The 20,669-nt window shown below is 34.8% G+C and overlaps 1 protein-coding gene across 2 annotated transcripts in view; it reads left to right on the forward strand.

The window, feature by feature from the left end:
• The window catches only part of LMBR1 (limb development membrane protein 1), a 188,397-nt gene that overhangs the window by 71,947 nt on the left and 95,781 nt on the right, over positions 1 to 20,669 (forward strand). For both annotated transcript variants that reach the window (XM_043967066.1, XM_043967065.1), the window contains exon 5: positions 13,800 to 13,903. In XM_043967066.1, coding sequence (XP_043823001.1) covers positions 13,800 to 13,903 — 104 coding nt within the window. The remainder of the gene's footprint in view (positions 1 to 13,799; positions 13,904 to 20,669) is intronic.

The raw sequence follows: 20,669 nt of genomic DNA on the forward strand, positions 1-20,669 counted from the left end.
CCAGTGCTTAGCATGGTGTCTGGAATATAGTAGATGCTTAATAAATGTTTATTGCCTCTAGGATAAAATATATATTTCTATGTTTGGCTTTTGAAGACATTCCTTCACAATCTGGGTCCTGCCCACCTTTCCAGCTATATTGCTTATTATTTTCCTTTACATATTCTGCATTCCTACTTAAACAACATTCTACTTCCCACCTTTGGTTCCATTGGTCAGGCTTTCCTTCATACTTGCGATGCACTTTCTCCTGACCAGTTCCTTCTTTCAAAGCTCAGTTTTAATGCTATCTCCTATGGGAATCTTCTCCTGACCCCCCTCACCCAAGTTGCCAGCATTATTTCCCTACAAATTCCTTTTTGTTTTATATCTGTTTTTAATTTTCTGGGAGAATGTTGTTTCACCCTAATACAATGTGAATTCCTTGAGTGTTTCATTTGTATTTTTTCATCTTCAGTGCCTAGTACAGTGCCTTACACTTTATAAATACTCATTGAATGAATGAATAAGGTGATATCAAAGTTATATTAATTTAAATTTCTCTTATTAGTTATTTAGAACATTAAAATATGGTTGTTGATAGATGGCATTTCTTCTTCCAAAAATTATCAGCATGAATTAAAAAAAATAAAAAGACAGGTATGTACAGAAAATGAAAGGTAGGTCAGGAATCAGAAGATGAATATAAAAGTCTGGTATAGTCCTGGAAGAATAGTGAGCTAAAATTCAGAATAATTTGATTTTGGCCGAGAAAACTACTAACAACAAAAAGGTCCCCCCGCACCACATCAGGAAGATCAAAGGGGAGGTATAAGACTGCTGCTGGAGGTGAATGGGATAGATGATGGTAATGGAGGATAGAGAGAATGCAGAGCTGCTTTCTGATTTTTCTCATACTTTATCTGCCAAGGAAATAATCTTTTAACTACAAAGGACAGTGGAAAAAATGGAATTGATGTGGATGATGATGGTTGATTTCAAAGAGCAGCTACAGTGAAGGAAGAAGAAGAGCACTTAAGACACCTCAGAGGAGACAAAACCCCAGAAAGGAGCCAATAAATTTCCCTCCCCTCAAATGTTTCTGTATAAATTCTCATAGTTTGGAAAATAGCCTTTTAATAAGGTTTTTAAAAAGAAGGCACATTTATCCTCACAGATACCATTTAGACTTATTGGAATGAGAAAATTATGATTGGAATATGGCTTTGGATTTATATACCTGGTTTAAAAGAAAGAGGAAAATGAAAATGTCTTAATATATAGTTCAGCACCCCTCTTTTTTTTTTATAAAAGTACTTTATTATTTTCTAGTTACGTGTAGAGATAGTTTTCAACATTTGTTTTTAAAAGATTTCTAGTTTCAAAATTTTCTCCCTCCTTCCCCCCTCTCCAAGACAGCAAACAATCTGATATAGGTTATATATGTACAATCATGTTAAACATATTTCTGCATTAGTCATGCTGTGAAAGAAGAATCAGAGGAAAAGGGAAAAACCTCAAAAAAGGAAAACAAAAAAAGTATAAATAGTATGGTTCAATCTGCATCTAGATTCCACAGTTCTTTTTTTCTGGATTTGGAGAGCATTTTCCATCATGAGTCCTTTGGAACTTCTTGGAGCATTGTGTTAATGGACTAAAAAATGTTTGGATGACCATAAAGAGTTAATTATAGTCTCTAGTTGAATACTGTGGGGATCTGTGGTTGGCCATGTTCTATTTAACATTTTTACTAATGACAGATACAGAAGTAGATGACACAGTCGTCAATTTAGCGGACACAAAACTGGGATGGCTAGCTAAGATACTGGAACACACACACACACACACACACACACACACACACACACACGACCAAAAGAAGATGGTGAAAGGATATGAACAGTCTTCAAAAGAACAATTACCAACTATTAATGTATGAAAGGATGTTCCATATCACTAATAATAAGAGTAATACAACTCTGAAGCTTTACCTGACACTTGCATATTGGCACAGATTAAAACGATGGGAATTGTCAATGTTGCAGTGGGAGGATAAACACATACATTGTTGGTAGAGCTATGAAATCAATACAACCATTTTTGAAAACACTTTGGAATTATGCAAATAAAGTGACTATATATAATACCTATATCCTTTGATCTAGACCGGCTATGTGACAGTTGGTAAATTTACTTACCTTTTCAGTGCTCTCTACATCTATAAATTACAGTCTTTACTGGTGAAGAGAGTTTTGACAATAGGAATTCTCTATGCAATGAAATCACAGGTTCAGATCCCTCTTCCACAAAAATGGAAACACAACAAAAGTAAGCAAAACCCCCATACAACTCAAAGCTGGTAGATCATTTCCTGACTCTACTATGCTTATATCCCTAGGAATTTAATGATAAAAAGAAATCTCTATGATACACCATTTATAGTTGCATTTTATGTGATAGGAAAGAATTAGATACTAAAGAGACTAAGTAGATGCCCATTCATTGGGGAATGGCTAAGGAAATTGTGGATTATGAATGTCAAGTAATATTACTGTGTAAGAAATAATAAATGTGATACATTCAGAGAAGCATAGAAAAATACACATGAACTGATACAAAATGAAGTAAGCAGAGTCAAGAAAACAATATAGGTATACAATGACTACAGCAATGCAAAAAATTGAAAGTGACTGTTGCAAAAAAGATGCCTCCCATCCTTTTGCAGTGGTAGAAGGTCCACAAATGTTGGACATTGGTCATATTATTAGACTTTTGTAATGTATTGATTGGTTAATCTGAATTTTTCCCTTTTCTTTTTTTTTTTTTAAATATACTACTTGTTGTTTGGAATGACTCTTTGAGAGGGATAGGTGAAAGAATACTGGGGGAAATTTTGGCAGTGTAAAAAGAAGACATCAATAAAAGGTCATTAAAATAGAATTAATAAAGCCAACGATGAAAGAATCACTTAGACCACATGGACCATTATATACCTCTAGGTTTAAATGAGCTAATTTATGTGTTACACCAATAATTCTTGTTTATGTTGTGGTTTGGAAGAATCCAGGAGTTAACACATTGAATAATAGTTAATACAAAGCACTAGACAAAAATAATTGAAAGATTTAATCACATTTGTTTTTTCTGTACTTTTCAAATGATTAAACTTCAGAAGAAAATAAAACATGTTAAAAATTTCTTGAAAAATAATAAAACTTGAAAAGTAGCACATTGATGTTTCTTAACTCCTTGAGTAAAGTCAGGAAATGATCTCCCAGCTTTGAGGTTTTTTTGTTTGTTTTGGTGTAGAACCTGTGATTTGATTTCATTGGAGAATTCCTGTTGAAACTCCCTTCACCAATGAAGATTAGTAACTTGTGTAATTTATAGATGTAGAGAATTTCTTGCAGCTCTGAAAGGTTAAGTAAATTTACCCACAGTCACATAGCTAGTTTGGGTCAAAGACAGGTCTTGAATCCTGGTCTTCCCCACTTATAGGAAATCCCTTTATATAATACTCCATGCTGCCTCTCCCCTCTGCCCCCCACCATTTGTAGTGGCAAATATACATTAAATTGTATATATTTTTGTGACTAAGACCCATATTTAAAAAAATGACTGCATGATATATCACTCTGTGGCAGAATAACAAAGAAACTTTTGAATTGATAATGATATAATCCTTTGATCTCATTATAAGGACCATCAATTAAACAAATGAACCTTAGACTATGATAGCACGATCTAGTTTATCTTATAAAGTAGTTGTTTGAGAAAACAGCATTTTTGGAACTTTGTATGATTTTGTTACATTTGAAACAGCATTCATTCTCTTATTTAAGGGTACAAAACTTTTCTCCATAATAGCATTGTGAAATAAGCAGTGATTTATTTTATCCATTATTTTGTTCTATGATATTATTTTCTGTGTAATATAAATGGTGGAAATTGCTTCTTGGTATTTGTGTATTTGAAATAGAAAATATTTTATGTGCATCCAGCAGGTGGAGCTAGATGTTAATATATGCTACAGAAAGCTGACAAAGAACATTTGATTTTGTTTCTCTTTTAAGTAGGCATGGTTACACAGGATGAGAATGAGAACAGTATATCTACTGAAGAAATGATGATAATCTTTAAAGCCATTTAGGGAGATTATTAAATGACCACTTAAGTTCATTTGTAATTTTTAAAAAAGGATTGAATCTTTAAAATATGAATGCCCTTGGTTTTATACCGTATTCATTTTTGAGTAAATCTTACTCCTTTATCTTCCAGTGACATTTTCTGGATTAAACCTCTTTCAAAAGGACCACTGTGTTTCTTGGTTTAATGATGTGGTGTAGTGGAAAGAATGCTGGGCTCTGGAATCCAAAGTTCTAGTCTCACGCCTTATGTTTTCTGCTTACTCACCATCCTGAACTTTGGCAAATCCTTTAAGCATTCTGAGTTTTAGTTTCTTCATTTGTAAAATGAGAGGCAGGTGGATTTAATGATCTTTAAGGCCTTTTTCGGCCCCACGATTGGGACTGCCATGACTTCTCTGTTCTGCCAGTGTTTGTTTGGGAATGTGCAGTTTTCCTCCATTGGGCCTCTTATTTTACTGGTAAAAGGACCTTCCAGGTGAGGACACTCTTTCTCCCAATTTAAGTTGGCACTTCCCTTGCAAATTATGGTTTTAGAAAGTTGCTGAGAACCAAGGCAGTTAAGTCACTTGCTTAGAGTCAGACAGCGAATATTTGTCAGAAGCGTGACTTGAACCCAGATTTTCCTAGTTTCTAGGCCAGCTTTTTGCTCCCCATGATGTACTTCATCTTCTTCTCTTTAGGAGATTTTAAAAGCAGAGAATCTAATGATTGTGACTAATTTTGAATTATATTTGCTCTCATTTTTAAATCCAATTCCTAAATGGTTAGGACAAGTATACATGCATAAGAGTTCTTATGTTAATGAATTCTTTATCAATAGTGTAAAATATTGATAGCATAGTTCTGTAAGCAGTATACTATCTTAAGTTGTTTAAACTTGTTAAATGCTTAAAATTTAATTTTGAAAAGTTGTAAAGATCCATTCATAAATGAAGAAATGTTTAAATGTCAGAGGTACAAATAACAACTTTACTTTTCCTTTCCTGAATACACAGCATATTTTGTTAGTAAGTTAGCATTTAAAACCCTGCCACAAACAAAGCTGAAAGTATTCATTTTTTACATCCTTTTTGGTTAATCTACAACTAGTGATTTTTATTTAATTAACAAAACTTTGAAGAATATTAATTTCAATTCAACACTTAGAAGGTTACTGCTCCAGATGATTTTTGTATAAATCATACTTGACATTAAAGTACATTGTCACGTATTAAGTGGATATTTCCAACAACTAGCATCTCAGTGGAATCTATACTTTATCTCAAAACTTAGTCAATCTCTTATTCGTGTGGAACCTTTGCTTTAACCTGCTGGTAACTAACTAGCTTTGTTTAAAATTAATGCCCTGACTTACCAAAGGTACCTTTAATGACTTAATTATAAACTTTCCACATAGAGCCAGTTTCTCTTTTTTTATATGTTTTCCTTCTACAACATTTGCTTTTATATCATTGATATCTCTACTTGAAGGCAAAAACATAATTAGAAACTTTACATTTAAGAATACCCAGTTCTAGAAATGTATATATTCCTAGGGAATTAAGAGATTTCTTTGTAGTTGTGAGTCATTTTCATTATTCATTCATTCATTCATTTATTTATTTTCTTTATAGCAAGTGATTCTTTGGGGAAAGACTTGAGGAAATTTCAGCCATGAACCAAAACCTTTTTTTTGTTTTTAATTTGGAAACTTTTTGCGTTCTTGAACATCTTTGTTTTATTAGCATACATATCGAATTTTTTCTATGTTGTTATTTTGGATCATCTATTTTCTATTAAGTGCCAGGTGGGGGGGGGATACTTTCTATAGGAACATAGTCTATTTAGTGATTTTTAATGAAATAGCAACAAATAAACAATTGGAAGATATTCTAGAATCAAGATTGAAATTAATTCCTCGTTTTACTGTAATTAAAATATGGCTACAGGAACGTCCAGAAAAAGAAATTCTTTAAGGTACAAAATATATTTAACAAGTGTACTAAAGAAGCAAATATAGAAACATCAGTTGAAGAACTTGAATATTTTGTTTTATATTTCCGAAGTTGTTTGGTACTGTAATATAGTTTCAGTTAAACCAATACAGATTTTCTTTCTTAATCAATAGACATTTGTTAAACATTTAGATTGTGCCAGACACTGACCTAGGTGCTAGTGATACAAAGACAAAAATGAAGCAATCTCTGCCCTCAAGAAGCTTATATTCTATTGAGAAAGACAGCAGTTACATATTTTGCTGTCTAAAAATATACAAAATGCAAGGTTACTTTTTTTTGGGGGGGGGTGAGGCAATTGGGGTTAAGTGATTAGCCCAGGGTCACATAACTAGTAAGTGTCAAGTGTCTGAGGCCGCATTTGAACTCAGGTCCTCCTGACTCCAGGGCCGGTGCTCTATCCACTGTGCCACCTAGCTGCCCCACAAGGTTACTTTTTTTTTTTTTTCAGGGCAATGGGAGTTAAGTGATTTGCCCAGGATCATACAGCTAGTGTTAAGTGTCTAAGATCAGATTTGAACTCAGGTCCTCCTGAATCCAGGGCCAGTGTGTTATCCACTGTGCCACCTAGCTGCCCCACAAGGTTACTTTTGAAGGGAAGATAGCAATTGGAGGAATCAAGAAGGGTCTCATTTAATAGGTGCTACTAGAACTGAACTTTGAAGGAAAGTAGGGATTCTAAAAGTTGGACGTAAGGAGAGGAGGTATTCTAGGCTTTGGAAGCAGCCAATGTAAAGGCATGGAACTGGAGCAAGAATATGTGTGAGGATCAGCAAGAAGACCCGTTTGGCTGGGCCATGAAGTGCAGGGAAATCAGTAATGTGTAATAAGACTGGAAAAGGTGGAGTCAGATTTTGAAGACTTAAGGAAAGAATTTATATTTGATCTTAGATGTTAATAGGACATGATTGGCATTTTTCAACTTGTAGAGTGACATAGAACTATGTGTTAGGAATATTAGCAGCTTAGTATGGAGGATTTTATTAAATTTATGTTTCTGTTAAGAGCAGGAATTATGTTGGGAAGTAGAATATAAACAAATGAGAGGGGCAGATCAGTTTTAAAGCTGTAAGAGATTCCTAATTTCTAAATTCCCATTTTTCTCCTCCCCCCGGTATTATACTAAGGAGTATAAAAAGTGACCTCTTCTACCCCAGCACTGCACAAAAAGTCAGTCATCAGCATCCAGGCAATAGGAAAAGGGACCACGATCAAAAGGTAACAATAGTACAGGCAAAGAAGCCTCTTAGTGGGACCAGATAAGAGGTATAGACAAGAATGGTCTGTAGGACTTTGTCCTGAAGGCTCTCTAGAGAAAGCCCAAGGATGGTTGTATATCCATGGGGATGCCTTGGAAGCTCTGGGGAACAGCAGTGACCAGTGTTGGTTTTGCCTGGGACTAGGTCATCCTACAGCTCTGTCCTGAGATGCCATAGAGGATTCTGAAGATTCAGCACTCCAAAGTTCAAAGAGTCACCCTGCAGGAGGTGGGTGGAGGTCAGTTCAGGGAGCTACGGAGAGACTAGACAGAACTGACCACCCCTCCCTAAAGCAGCAGAGGGCAGAGCCTGGTTCTGCCATAAAGCCACAAACGCACTAAAGCAGGAGAGATAAGGAAACAAAAGAAGATACCAACCAGTATAAAAAATACTGCAGACTTAGAAATCACCCCAGAGAGAGTAACTCCATAGCAACTGCAAGCAGAGACTTGAAGGAAAAAAGGGATTTTCCACAAGAACTTTATGAATATCTAGAAGAAATGAAGCAAGAGATGAGTGAAATAACAGTTCTGGAGGAAAGAATTCGAAAGAGAATTAAATAGATTAGAAGAGAAAGTGAAGGTGAACCTTCTGAAATTGACAAGGAATATTTGTTATAGAAATATATCAAATTCAATAGAGAAATAAGTGGGGATGGGAGAGTAGCTCAGGGGGATGATGGTAGGCAGGAAATAAGCTGTAAGCAACAAACTTCCTCATTCTCCAGGCAGGATAAAGAAGAACAAGAAAAAAAGAACTAGAATTGAATCGAAAGGGGCACCCATCATTTGGGGAATGGCTGAGCAAATTGTAGTAGGGAATATTTATTGCACCCTAGCAAATGATGAAAAATATGATTGCAGAGAATCCTGGCTGGTATGAACTAATGCTGAGTGAAGTGATATGAATCAGGAGAACAGTTGTACAAGGACAACAATGTTGTAAAGAAAAATAACTTTGATAAGAACTCTGATCAATGCAATGGCCTTGTTATCAGAGGACCTGTGATAATGCCTATTTCTGATGGACTCAAGGTAGAGAAAGATAGATTTTTTTAAATTTTTGGACATGGCCACTGGGTAGATTAGTTTTGTTTGACCATGCCTGTGACCATGCCTGTTTGTTGCAGGGATTTTTTTTCCTCTTCTCTTTTTTTTAAATAGGGGTATTGATGCAAAAAAAGAGAGAGAGGCTGTCAAAACATTTTAAAAAATGCACAGAAGAGAATAAAAGAAAGTTCAGAAGGAAATAGTTTTAAAAGTAATGTATAGGGGCAGCTAGGTGGTAACCTTGCACAGCCCTCCCTCACTTAAAATCCAATTCAGTGCAAGTTATGACATCACCTTGATGTCATGGTCCCCTTTGGGAACAAAGGAAAAAACAACAAAACCCAAAGATGCTCTCACACAGGCTGCTGTTTTTTTTTTTTTTTAAAAAGAGATCCTAGGTCCTTTCTACTGGCAACTACTTAGAAATATCATACTGTATTTTATAGGTGGTTTAAGAGATTTTTCAATGATAATTTCAATTGTGTGCAATTTTTGCCTTATTTGCTGACTTGAGAGCTTGCACTGCATAAAAGATGACACCATTGTATCTTGTTGGAACTGGACTTTAAACAAAGGTATATGAAGTGAAAAATGATAAGCAAATAAATATTCAAATTTAGTTATTATCAATACCTTTCAGAACCAAATAGAAATTATTTTTGTTTATCTGTGTCATAAATGACTTGTATTGGCATAGATGATTCAGATTTTGTTGTAAGTTTTCCTGCTTACATTCAATCATTGGACAATGTAGCTAGTAAGATCACTTATGCTACTTTTCTAGAATATACATGACTACAGAAAGCAACAGAATATGAGGAAAAAGTGATAAAAGATAGTCTTTCTTTGGCAATCAAGAAATATATCTTTTATTTTTATTTGGGAGAGGATCATGAATTTATTTTGGTTTGAAGCTGGTACAAATGACATATAATCATTATATACCCATAGATTATTGATACCCTTAGTGGTGTTTTTGTTTGTTTTTGGTGGCTCCCAGAAGCTGTAGCATGCACAGTAGCCACACCCCAGTAAAACCGTCTTGGTAGACAGATTAAACCAGGTTGAGGATAACTAATAGACTTACAGTTGAGGTAGGGGAGTGTCTACTCCAAACATGCGAAGACTTCCCCTGGTGGAATGTGCGAATGAAAACAATTTGTTCCATCGGCCATGAAGGCAGCTGGAGCAGGTACTATGGAGTGCTTGGAGCTTGAAGACACCAAGGCAATTTACTACTTCTGGGACCATTGCCAGTCATCCTGACTTTCGTCTTGCCCCTGGACTCTGACGACTCTGGAAGAGAGAGTGAGGCTGATGACTCTGTGTAACTCTGTCTCACTTAAATCCAATTCATTTGAAAGTCAAGACATCACCTGTGATGTCATTGGTCCTCTTCGAAAATGAAGGATGGATAACAACAACAACCCTTAGCTTTACAGTTGTAAGCTGTAGACTATCTAGACCAACTCCCTCATTTTACAGATGAGGGAATCGAGAGCAAAGGAAGTTAAGCAACTTCCCGAGGTCATATCAGGAGTAAATGGCAGAGGAGAGATTTGACTCCATAGTCAACTATTTGACTCCAGAACCAGTGCTTTTTTAACTTACCTAGTTCTATATGTGGAAAGGACTTCTTTCCTATACCTTCCTACGTGCCTACTTTTCTTCCTCAACTTTTTGCACAATTTAAGAATCTCTAGGGTGGGCCAAAAGTCACAGTGTTTTGATAACTTTTTGAAAATTATTTTTTCTTTATTCTTCTTCATTAACAAGATTTGATTTTTCACACGTAATATAAATTCCTTTCCTACATATAACATATATGGTGCTATGGCATTATGAATTAAAAACAAAATCTGAAGGAGTTATTAAATATTGAAACCTCTTCATGACTTTTAGCCCACCCTGTATTTTGTAATTCAAATGGATTTGTCTAATTTGACCATAGTTTCCATAGGCTGATAATTAAATCTCATAATTTCACTTTAAGGCATTTTAAATTTGCCATTACCTTAATGATTCTCCTTCAATGAGGTTTCTCCCATACTCAGATATTCAAAAGGATCTCATAAATGGGAATGCAGTGATGCAGATTGCAGCCCATTCACACCTGCTCATCTTGCATAATATGTTTGCAAATATATGAAATCCTGTTTTCTATAAATGAATGGGGCTAAACAGAGAGCTAGAATCTGCCTCCCAAACATTTCCTGGCATACCAAACATTCATAGTGTGCTGACATCTACACTTCACTTATCTACCACAAATATTTCACCCATCTCAACTAAATTGAACAGAGCTGAGAACCAAAAAATAGGCCCCTAAGTTGTCAAAGTAAAAGTCACACAAAGTCTAAACCAAAATTTAGGAGCTTTACTCATAGGAGAGGCTCCTGCTTAGAGATCATTTTGTACAAAATTCTGACTTCACCCAATTTGAATGAGCTTGATTATTTAGGTTGTCTAGATCATACTGTATTTTAGAAACAGCAAGATGTTAAGATGGCATGTAGGGAAGGGAATAATCATTTATCAAGCACCTACTATGTTTTAGACATGTGTTAAGAGCTCTACAAATATCTTCTTATTTGATTTTCACAAATTCTGTGAGGAAAAGGAATGTGTTGCTAAAGGTAGATACAATAATAGCTTTATAGTGAGGAAAGGGACAGAAAAGTCATAAAAAAGTTATTTAGCAAGGGTTATTTAGTGTAGGAGGGATGTATGGAGTGTTTAGGAGAGACCAGTACCTCTGTCTGGTAGGAGGGCTGCTGAGCCCTTTTCATTGTGGCTCATCCACTTTTGGTCTTCACCTGCCACCCAACTCTCACTTAGGGCTCCATGAAACTGTAGCATGTGCAGCATTCACAGCCAGGTAAAGGCATCTTGGCTAAGCCAGGTTGAGGGTAACTGTTGGGCTTCAAACCTATTGATGAATTAGGTGGGTGTCCACCCTAAGCATGAGAAGACTTCCCCCAAAGGAATGGGTAGATGAGAACAATTTGTCCCAGCAACCATATAGACTGTGCTTAGAGCTTGGCCACACACCAAAAGATGTCAAGGTTATTCATTGCATCTGGGATCATCACCAATTTTTTTGACTTTTGTCTTGCCACTGGACTTTGGAGAACTGTTTATAATCTTTTTTCTCTTGGGGAATGGCTATTAAGTCTTATTAATTGCTTATATATATATTATATATTATATATCTTGGATATCAAAACCTTATCAAAGAAATTCAATACATTTGACTGTTTCTCTTCTTATCCTGGGTGGATATATATGCATTTTTGAAAAATTTCCAATATATTTCTAATAAAATGGTCAAAACAAAAGGTTTAACTATGTAACGATTGGAATGACGACACCTGCTGGAGATTTACTGTAGAAGAGTTCCACCCATGAAGCGAAGGTCTTTGAGGGCAAGACCAGGAGTCTTTTCTTTGGCATCAGGAAGTGACGCGGGCTAGTGGGAGGAGGAAGAAAGAGACTGGCACTCAGTCTCGCTCTCTTTCCTCTGGACTCTGGTGGAGAGTGGAGCTAGAAATGTGCTCTCCCTTTAATAGATAGGAATCTAGGCCTTTCTCTCTCTTTACCAAATTCTTATTCTCCTTAATAAATGCTTAAAAGTCTAACTCTTGCTAAAGCTTATAATTTATTGGCGACCACTCATTAGATATTTTAGACAGTTTAGCTAGAATTTTAGCCCTTAACAACTACAAAAGGATTTGTGCAGCTAAGGATTGTTGTGGAAAGAGCACCGAACTTGGAGTTGAGACCAGGATTCAAATATTATCTCTGCCATTTACTTGCAGTGTGTTCTTTTTTTCTTTTTCTTTTTCTTTTCTTTTCTTTTTTTTTTTTTGGTGAGGCAATTGGGATTAAGTGACTTACTCAGGGTCACACAGCTAGTAAGTGTCAAGTGTCTGAGGCCGAATTAGAACTCAGACCCTCCTGACTCCAGGGCCAGTGCTCTATCCACTGTACCACCTAGCTGCCCCTTGCAGTGTGTTCTTGGAAAAGATCTCTAAATTCTATCAGCTTTAGTTTCCTTATCTGTAAAAATAAGGAAGATAATACTTGTATTATCCTATTTTACAGGTTTGTGAGTGCTATAAAAGGTGAATATTATTATATAGAAACAATTTAAGTGAAATAGTTTGTTCCCTGAAGGTAATGGATAAAAAATATTTATGCTTTCCTGATGATAAAATAGATTTTTTTCTAGAGATATAATGGATTGTTTTTATTAGCTAAACCATTTTGTTAAATAAAATGAATTTTTAGGGAACCTGTACTAATTGTTAACAATTTATTTTGTAGTGTTCCATTTTGGCAAGTATTATTTAGAATTGTTGCAGAATGGTTCACCCTAATTAGGGCTTATTAGCCAAATCTTTTGGTTAACTGAAAGTTTTGCATATAGCATTCTTGGCTCACCAAATTTTAAAGAATTATGCTATAGTAAATACATTTAATATTAAAATTGTACTTTGATACTTGGATGCATCTATAAGCTTATTGATATAGTTACTCCTTCCAGTGATTCAAATTGTAGCCTATCCACATGCCACTGAAGTATTAAATGGTTTATTTGTCATTTATCACTTTCTTAAGTTTACATTTTAAAATTTCTTTATTAAAGAGGTTTTACACTGCAGATGAATAGGGGTTTGTTCTCCTTTGCTATCATAAATTTCTTTTCCTTAATGAAAATGTATTAGGCCTTGTTTTTAGTAATATTACAGAAAAGTTCTTTGAGCTAGATTGATATCCGTTAAATGTAATAAGTTTTTATGTTTCCTAAATGCTTTGTATGTACATGTGGTGTTTTTGTGATATTTGATTTTGGTGTTTATTGTCATCATTCTGTAGGCAATAATTTCATATGACCTAAAACTACTGTGTGCTTTGAATTGAATGGATTTTGTTGGTAACATTGCTAAATATATTTCAGATATTCTTTTTAGCCAATGTCACTATCATATGGACATGAGTTATTTTAGAATTGCATCTTTCTGGATGGATACCCTTCCTTTTATCATTTGAGACTGACTGTTGAGATAATTGAAATGTATACTTTTATTTTAATTGTTTTGTTTTCAGGAGCTTGTATCTTTGGATGTCTGTTCACATTTGATGTGTAGTGAATCTCCTTTCACTTTTAGAGTGTGGTGAATGATCAGTATCTATGTGCTCACTGTTCCCAATGGACAAAATGAAGATTTTATATTTTTTAATACATTTGTAGAATTATGTCACTACAAATTGGGCAATTGAAGCTATTATTTATTTTTTTTAAACATTTTTGTAATAAACCTTTAAAGTAATTTTTTCCTCTCCTTTCTCCCCACCATTCTTTTTTAGGTTTGTGGAATCTTGCTTCTCTCTTTTCCAACCTGTGTTTGTTTGTGTTGATGCCTTTTGCCTTTTTCTTTCTGGAATCAGAAGGGTTTGCTGGGCTGAAGAAGGTAAATATTACCTATATTTCTAGAATATCTTAATTAAGAAAATAAATCTCAAGTATATTAGAAAAATTTTTTAACAACTTCATTTTGTTTCATGTTGAGAAAATGTATCTTTTAGGATTTGTTATTAATATATTCATGTATCTGAAAATTTGTCATCTTGTGTTCATGTGATGTTTTTTACTGATGTTTGAGGTTAAGTGGGAGAATTAGAAGTGAGTGAATGGGAAAATTGAACCCCCAAAATCCTCTCATAAAATTATTAAGAATTCACAAATATTCAGGAATTTAATTTTCTTCTTGTGTCAACTCTTATGAGGAAAATAGTTTATATTTACAAGTATAAAATCATCTAATATTATTGAGTATATTAAAGATGTAGATAGTTGTGAGCTTGTGATTTGACTTTAGATGAATAAGTGTAAGTTGACACACTGATTCTTTAGATGAGTGATATAGAAGTACAGAAGTAAATTGGCACAATGATTTCTGTGATATTTAGTGGTAAAATTGGCCTAGATTAAAATCCTAGCTCTCTTACATAATAATACCTTTGTGATTTTAGACAGGTCACTTCATTTGTTACTTTGAGCTCTCATATGCTATGACTCAATGAGATACAGATTTAATTGTTGTCTCTGCTTTGAGAATTCAGCTAACTCCTCCCTTTACTGTAGTCATGAGCTTTATGGTCATCCTAGGTCTTCTGTTTTGATTTTTTTTTGTGGTGGTGGTGGTGGTTTTATTTAGTTCATTGTTTACAAACTTTAACTTAATTTTATCACTGGAAATTTAAGGTTGATTTATATGATAAATTAATTCAGGTAATTTTGGAGTTTTCCCATTATTATTCTTAGTTATACTGCCAAGTTGAGTTACCATTTTTTTCAGTGAACAACTGTTTCCCTTTTGTGTTACTTGGTTTTAGTTAACTTGCTTTGGCAATTACTAAATCACCATAGAATTAAAAATTTGGAATTGCTTCACCGATACTGTCTGGAGAGGTGGAATAAGTTGAGAAAGTTTATTTGTTTTTTCTAAAGAATACATTATGAGGGACAGCTAGGTGGCGCAGTGGATAGAGCACCGGCCTTGGAGTCAGGAGGACCTGTGTTCAAATCCAGAAGCAGACACTTGACACTTACTAGCTGTGTGACCCTGGGAAAGTCACTTAACCCCAATTGCCTCACAAAAAAAAGAGTACATTTTGGCTTCTTGGGGGGTGGTTATCTATATCTCTTGAGATAAACCTTCCTCTGTATTAGTTTCACTTGGCTGCTACAGCCTAACTGCTCTTCAGTACTTCAAGGATTTGTACTTTCCTTGTTTTGGGGATTTTTCTCCACTGGTCCAGTTTGTAAGGCCTCTGGGATTGAGTGGATGGTGTTGGAGGCTTGCTATCATGGATGCTCTGTGGCTATCCTGCTTGTGAGTCTCTCTCACCTTGTCTTAATTGGAAGCCTGTCTGGTTTGTAAGCTTTGCTGAGCTTTCAGTGAAGTGGCAGATTCTTCAAGACCTTCAGACTGTCTGTACAGAGCATGATATGGCACGGGGATGAGGGCTTTACTGTAGGAGCAAAGGAGCTGAAAGTACTTAAGTTTTAAGTTGAGAGAAAAAGGAAGTGGGTCAGACATGACATGAAAAAAAGGAACTGAACCTAAAAATATTAGTTTCCTTATGAAAGCCAGAAGATAGCAGTAGTTTTGAGTAAATTATTAGAACTTTTATATTTCTGTTTTGGATAATTACCAAGCTGAGATGATTAATGCATGTTTTGAATGTATATCATGAAGATATTTGGCCTAGTATGGACCTCTACCATTAAACATTAGTGGATTGAATTTATTTTTTTAAACTGACAAGAATTTACTTTCTTTCCCTTTTCCCACCCCAGTTAAAAAAAACACCCAAGCCCTTATTACAAATATTCATAATTAAACAAATGTTCACCTTACCTGTTTCCAAAAAGTCTCATTCCGAATCTTGAAGCCATCACATCTTTGTCTGGAGATGGGTAGTATGCGTTATCCTCAGTTCTCTTGAATCATTGTTGGTCTGTGTAGTTCTCAAGTTTTAAAGTTATGACTTTCTAGGTGTCACTTGATTATTCAAATTCAGTTCTTGTACTCAACCTGATGCTTTACCTATTTTCTGAACTCTTCTGATAATGCCTAGTAACCAAAAAACCTGGACATGGTTAAAAGTAGTACAGGATTGAATGACTTCTTTTAGAATTAGAAGTAAGGAGAAGCTGGCTATACCTATTATTTTATGTAGTTCAGTATTATTCACATCAAGATACATGTATAGCAAATCATGTAATGCATATAACGTCTAAGAATTCAATGAACCACTCATTATTGATAACTTGTGGTTACTAAATTTATTAATTATGAAATGTGGATAATAATAGCACCCACCTTGGAGTTATTGTAAGGACCAGATGAGATACAACATGTAAAGCATTTTGTAAACCTTAAAGCACTTATATAAATGCTAATTGTTACTATATTGATGATAATGCTAGCATATTGATGTACTAAATCAAGTTTACAAATTGCTTTCACGTATTCTATCATTTTTGATTCTTGCAAGAATAATGGGAGGTAGATAGTTTAAAGCTGGGGCTCAGTGTGAGGGATTTACCAAAGGCAGAGTGGTAAAGCTTACATTAGATAAAGGGGGCAGAGGCTAGATTTATTCAGATGCAGGCTTTCTAGCTTCAAGTTCAATGTGCTTCCGATGGCACTCAGAATCATTAGATCAGCACTGTATATTTAGGCTCCTTGCTTTTCCGTGATCATATTTGATCTTATGTTTATCTTTGTCTCCTGTTAGAATAGAAGTTCCCCTCACAAGTAGAGATTGTTTTATAGTATTTGCCTCCCCAGCACCTAGTGCAGAGCCTAGTCTTAGAAAGCTTAATAAATTCTTGTTGGTTGATGGAAGATCTTGAGACTTGGATAAGATAAACAGTCATGGTTGCACAGTTATGAAGGAGAACAGTCACAGTTGGAGCCAGCACTTCCTACTTCCTATAGCTCTTTCCACTGCACCGCGATGTCCTTCCTTGTTATAATGAAGCGACATTTTTTGAGAACTTTCCCACCATGCTCATCGCACATAGAAAAGACAAATAGAGGGTCTATCTTTGATTCAAGGCTTAATAGAAAGCATACACATTGCAGTTTGTAGCAATAAGATATAGACTTGTACAGAATAAGGCAACTTTGTAGTTGGGATAGTTTCCCAGGCCCTGTAAGATTTTTTTTGTATTTTATACTACCTAATAAAACATTATGTTGGGCAGCTAGGTGGCACAGTGGATAAAGCACCGGCCTTGGATTCAGGAGGACATGAGTTCAAACCTGGCCTCAGACACTTTGACACTAGATGTGTGACCCTGGGCAAGTCACTTAACCCTCATTGCCCCGAAAGAAAGAAAAAAGAAAGGTAAAATAAACAGTGAAAATAAAACATTATGTTAATTACAAGCATTATATGCTTAAACCTGTATAGGTGAACTATAGGGACAAAGGCAATGATATGTTCTGAATCTTTCTTGTTACACTTTGCTACTTTGAAGGTATTTGTCTTTCTACGTGATTGGTCACAGAGATTTCACTTTTGTAAGTTCTAAATTGTGTTCCACTTCGAGATATGATTCTTTTTTCTTATCATAATAGGTTGAATAGGGGCGGCTAGGTGGCGCAGTGGATAAAGCACCGGCCCTGGATTCAGGAGTACCTGAGTTCAAATCCAGCCTCGGACACATAACACTTACTAGCCGTGTGACCCTGGGCAAGTCACTTAACCCCAATTGCCTCACTAAAAAAACCACAAAAAAACCAAAAAACAAACATAATAGGTTGAATTAAAACCAGGAATTGAATAACTATTATTAATAAATTTTATTCCCATTTGGTTATCTTTGATTCATTGAGTTTAATGCTCTAATTAGCTATTTCTAAGACTGGTAGTGTTAATACATATGTTAATAGCTAATAAGAATAACAATATTTGTATTAAAGTATGATACATTTAGTTTTTATATAAATTTCATTTTATGATGAATCATTTTAAGTTGAGGTATGAAATGGTTTATCACAGCATACCTTGTACTATAGAAACTTAAGATCTTAACATCCATTTCCACAAAAAAGTTTTGTTTTATATAATTTCTCATATTAAGTATTAATTGAATATGTAGATTAAAAAGTATATATTCTTTCATTATAAGATTAGACATGTTGGTTGGAAGTATATAGAAAAGTCAAATGGAAGGTTCTTATTTTTATTGTATTAAATCCCAACTATTTTACATATTGTTGCTCTGCTATTGTAAGGATTAACAACTGCATGAACTATAATCATCTTAACTAAATAACATTTTATAAAAGATCAGTTGTCTTTTTATCCCTTTTACATTGGTTCCCTCTTTAGTTTTGATTACATTATGGATATTTGCAATGCTACCTTATATTTTGGTGGATATGTTGACAAATGAATGTAAGAGGAAAAAATCATTGCATAGAAGAAGCATAAAGGAGTGAAGGGGGGCTTTCTTCTAAAAAAATTTTGAGATCATTATTTCATTGCTATTTTGACTTGTGGTCAGTTTCTACACATGCATACACACATATCAAGAAAATAAATAAATGAAGTATAATTAGTTGCTAATCACATTAAAATGATGCTAGTATGTTATCCTGTCAAATAATTAGGTATATGTAATTAGGAACTAAACTTGAATTCTGTTATATTTCATATAATATTAACGTTAATGTAATAGGTTTCATATAACCTACTAATGAAATTACTCTCTAACACTAGTTTTCTTCTTATTTGAAAGCTTATGATAGTGAATTTTAGACATGAGTATTTCAAAGATAATATATTTTTTTTCTTACATATAAGGTATTTTATTTTTTTTTCCGTTACATGTAAAGATAGTTCTCAACTTTTGTATATACAAGCTTTACAATTTCAGATTTTTCTCCCTCCCTCCCCTCCCTCCCCTCCCTCCCCTCTCCCCTAGACAGCAGGTAATCTGATATAGGTTATATCTATATTTCTCTATATATATACATATATATCTATACACACACACACACACACATATATATATATATATACATAACATTAATCCTGTTTCTGCATTAATCCTGTTATAAGAGAAAAAATCAGAGCAGTGATGCAAAACCTCAAAATAGAAAAAAAAAACACAACAGCACTCAAAACAAAAGAAATAGTATGGTTCAATCAGCATCTATACTCCACATTTCTTTTTTTTTTTTTTCTTGGATTTGGAGATCCTCTTCTATCATGAGTTCCCTGGAACTCTTCTGTACCATTGCATTGGTGAGAAGAATATAGTCCATCACAGTAGGTCAACACTCAATGTTGATGATATTGTGTACAATGTTCTTCTGGTTCTGCTCATCTCACTCATCATCAGCTCACGCAAGACCCTCCAGGTTTCTCTGAACTCCTCCTGCTCATCATTTCTTACAGCACAATAGTATTCCATTGTATTCATATACCACAACTTGTCCAGCCATTCCCCAATTGATGGGCACCCCCTCAACTTCCAATTCCTTGCTACCATGTAAAGAGCAGCTATAAATATTTTTGTACATGTGGGTCCCTTTCCCCTTTCCATGATTTCTTTGGGAAAAAGACCTAAAAGTGGAATTGCTGGGTCAAAGGGTATGCACAGCTTTATCGCCCTTTGGGCATAATTCCAAATTGCTCTCCAGAATGGTTGGATCAGTTCACAGCTCCACCAACAATGAATTAGTGTTCCAATTTTCCCACAGCTTCGCCAACATTTATTATCTTCCTTTTTTGTCATTTTAGCCAATCTGATAGGTGTCAGGTGGTACCTCAGAGTTGTTTTAATTTGTATCTCTCTAATCATTAGAGATTTAGAGCATTTTTTCATATGGGAATAGATAGCTTTGGTTTCTTCATCAGAAAACTGCCTGTTCATATCCTTTGACCATTTCTCAATTGGGGAATGACTTGGATTCTTATAAAATAGATTTAGTTCCCTATATATTTTAGAGATGAGGCCTTTATCAGAAGTACTGGCCTCAAAAATTGTTTCCCAGCTTTCTGCCTCCCTTCTAATTTTGGATGCATTGCTTCTGTTTGTACAAAAATTTTTAAATTTAATATAATCAAAATCATCCATTTTGCATTTTATAATATACTCTATCTCTTGTTTGGTCAAAAACTGTTTTCCTTTCCAAAGATCTGATAGGTACACTATTCCTTTCTCTCCTAATTTACCCATGGTATCACCTCTTATGTCTAAATCATGTATCCATTTTGACCTTATTTTAGTATAAGGTGTAAGATGTTGGTCTATGCCTAATTTCTGCCATATTATCTTCCAGTTTTCCCAGCAGTTTTTGTCAAATACTGAGTTCCTATCCCAGAAGCTGGAGTCTTTGGATTTATCAAACACTACATTACTAGTGTCATTTACTACTGCATTTCCTGAGCCTAGCCTATTCCATTGATCTACCACTCTATTTTTTAGCCAGTACCAGATAGTTTTGATGACTGCCGCTTTATAGTAAAGCTCCAGGTTTGGTACCGCTAACCCACCTTCCTGTGAATTTTTTTTCATTATTTCCCTGGATAGTCTTGTTTTTTTGTTTTTCCAGATGAATTTTGTTATTATTTTTTCTAGCTCTATAAAATAATTTTTAGGTAGTCTGATTGGTATGGCACTGAATAAGTAAATTAATTTAGGCAGTA

Source organism: Dromiciops gliroides, chromosome 5, assembly GCF_019393635.1.
Source record: "Dromiciops gliroides isolate mDroGli1 chromosome 5, mDroGli1.pri, whole genome shotgun sequence".
Classification (NCBI taxonomy): Eukaryota; Metazoa; Chordata; class Mammalia; order Microbiotheria; family Microbiotheriidae; genus Dromiciops; species Dromiciops gliroides.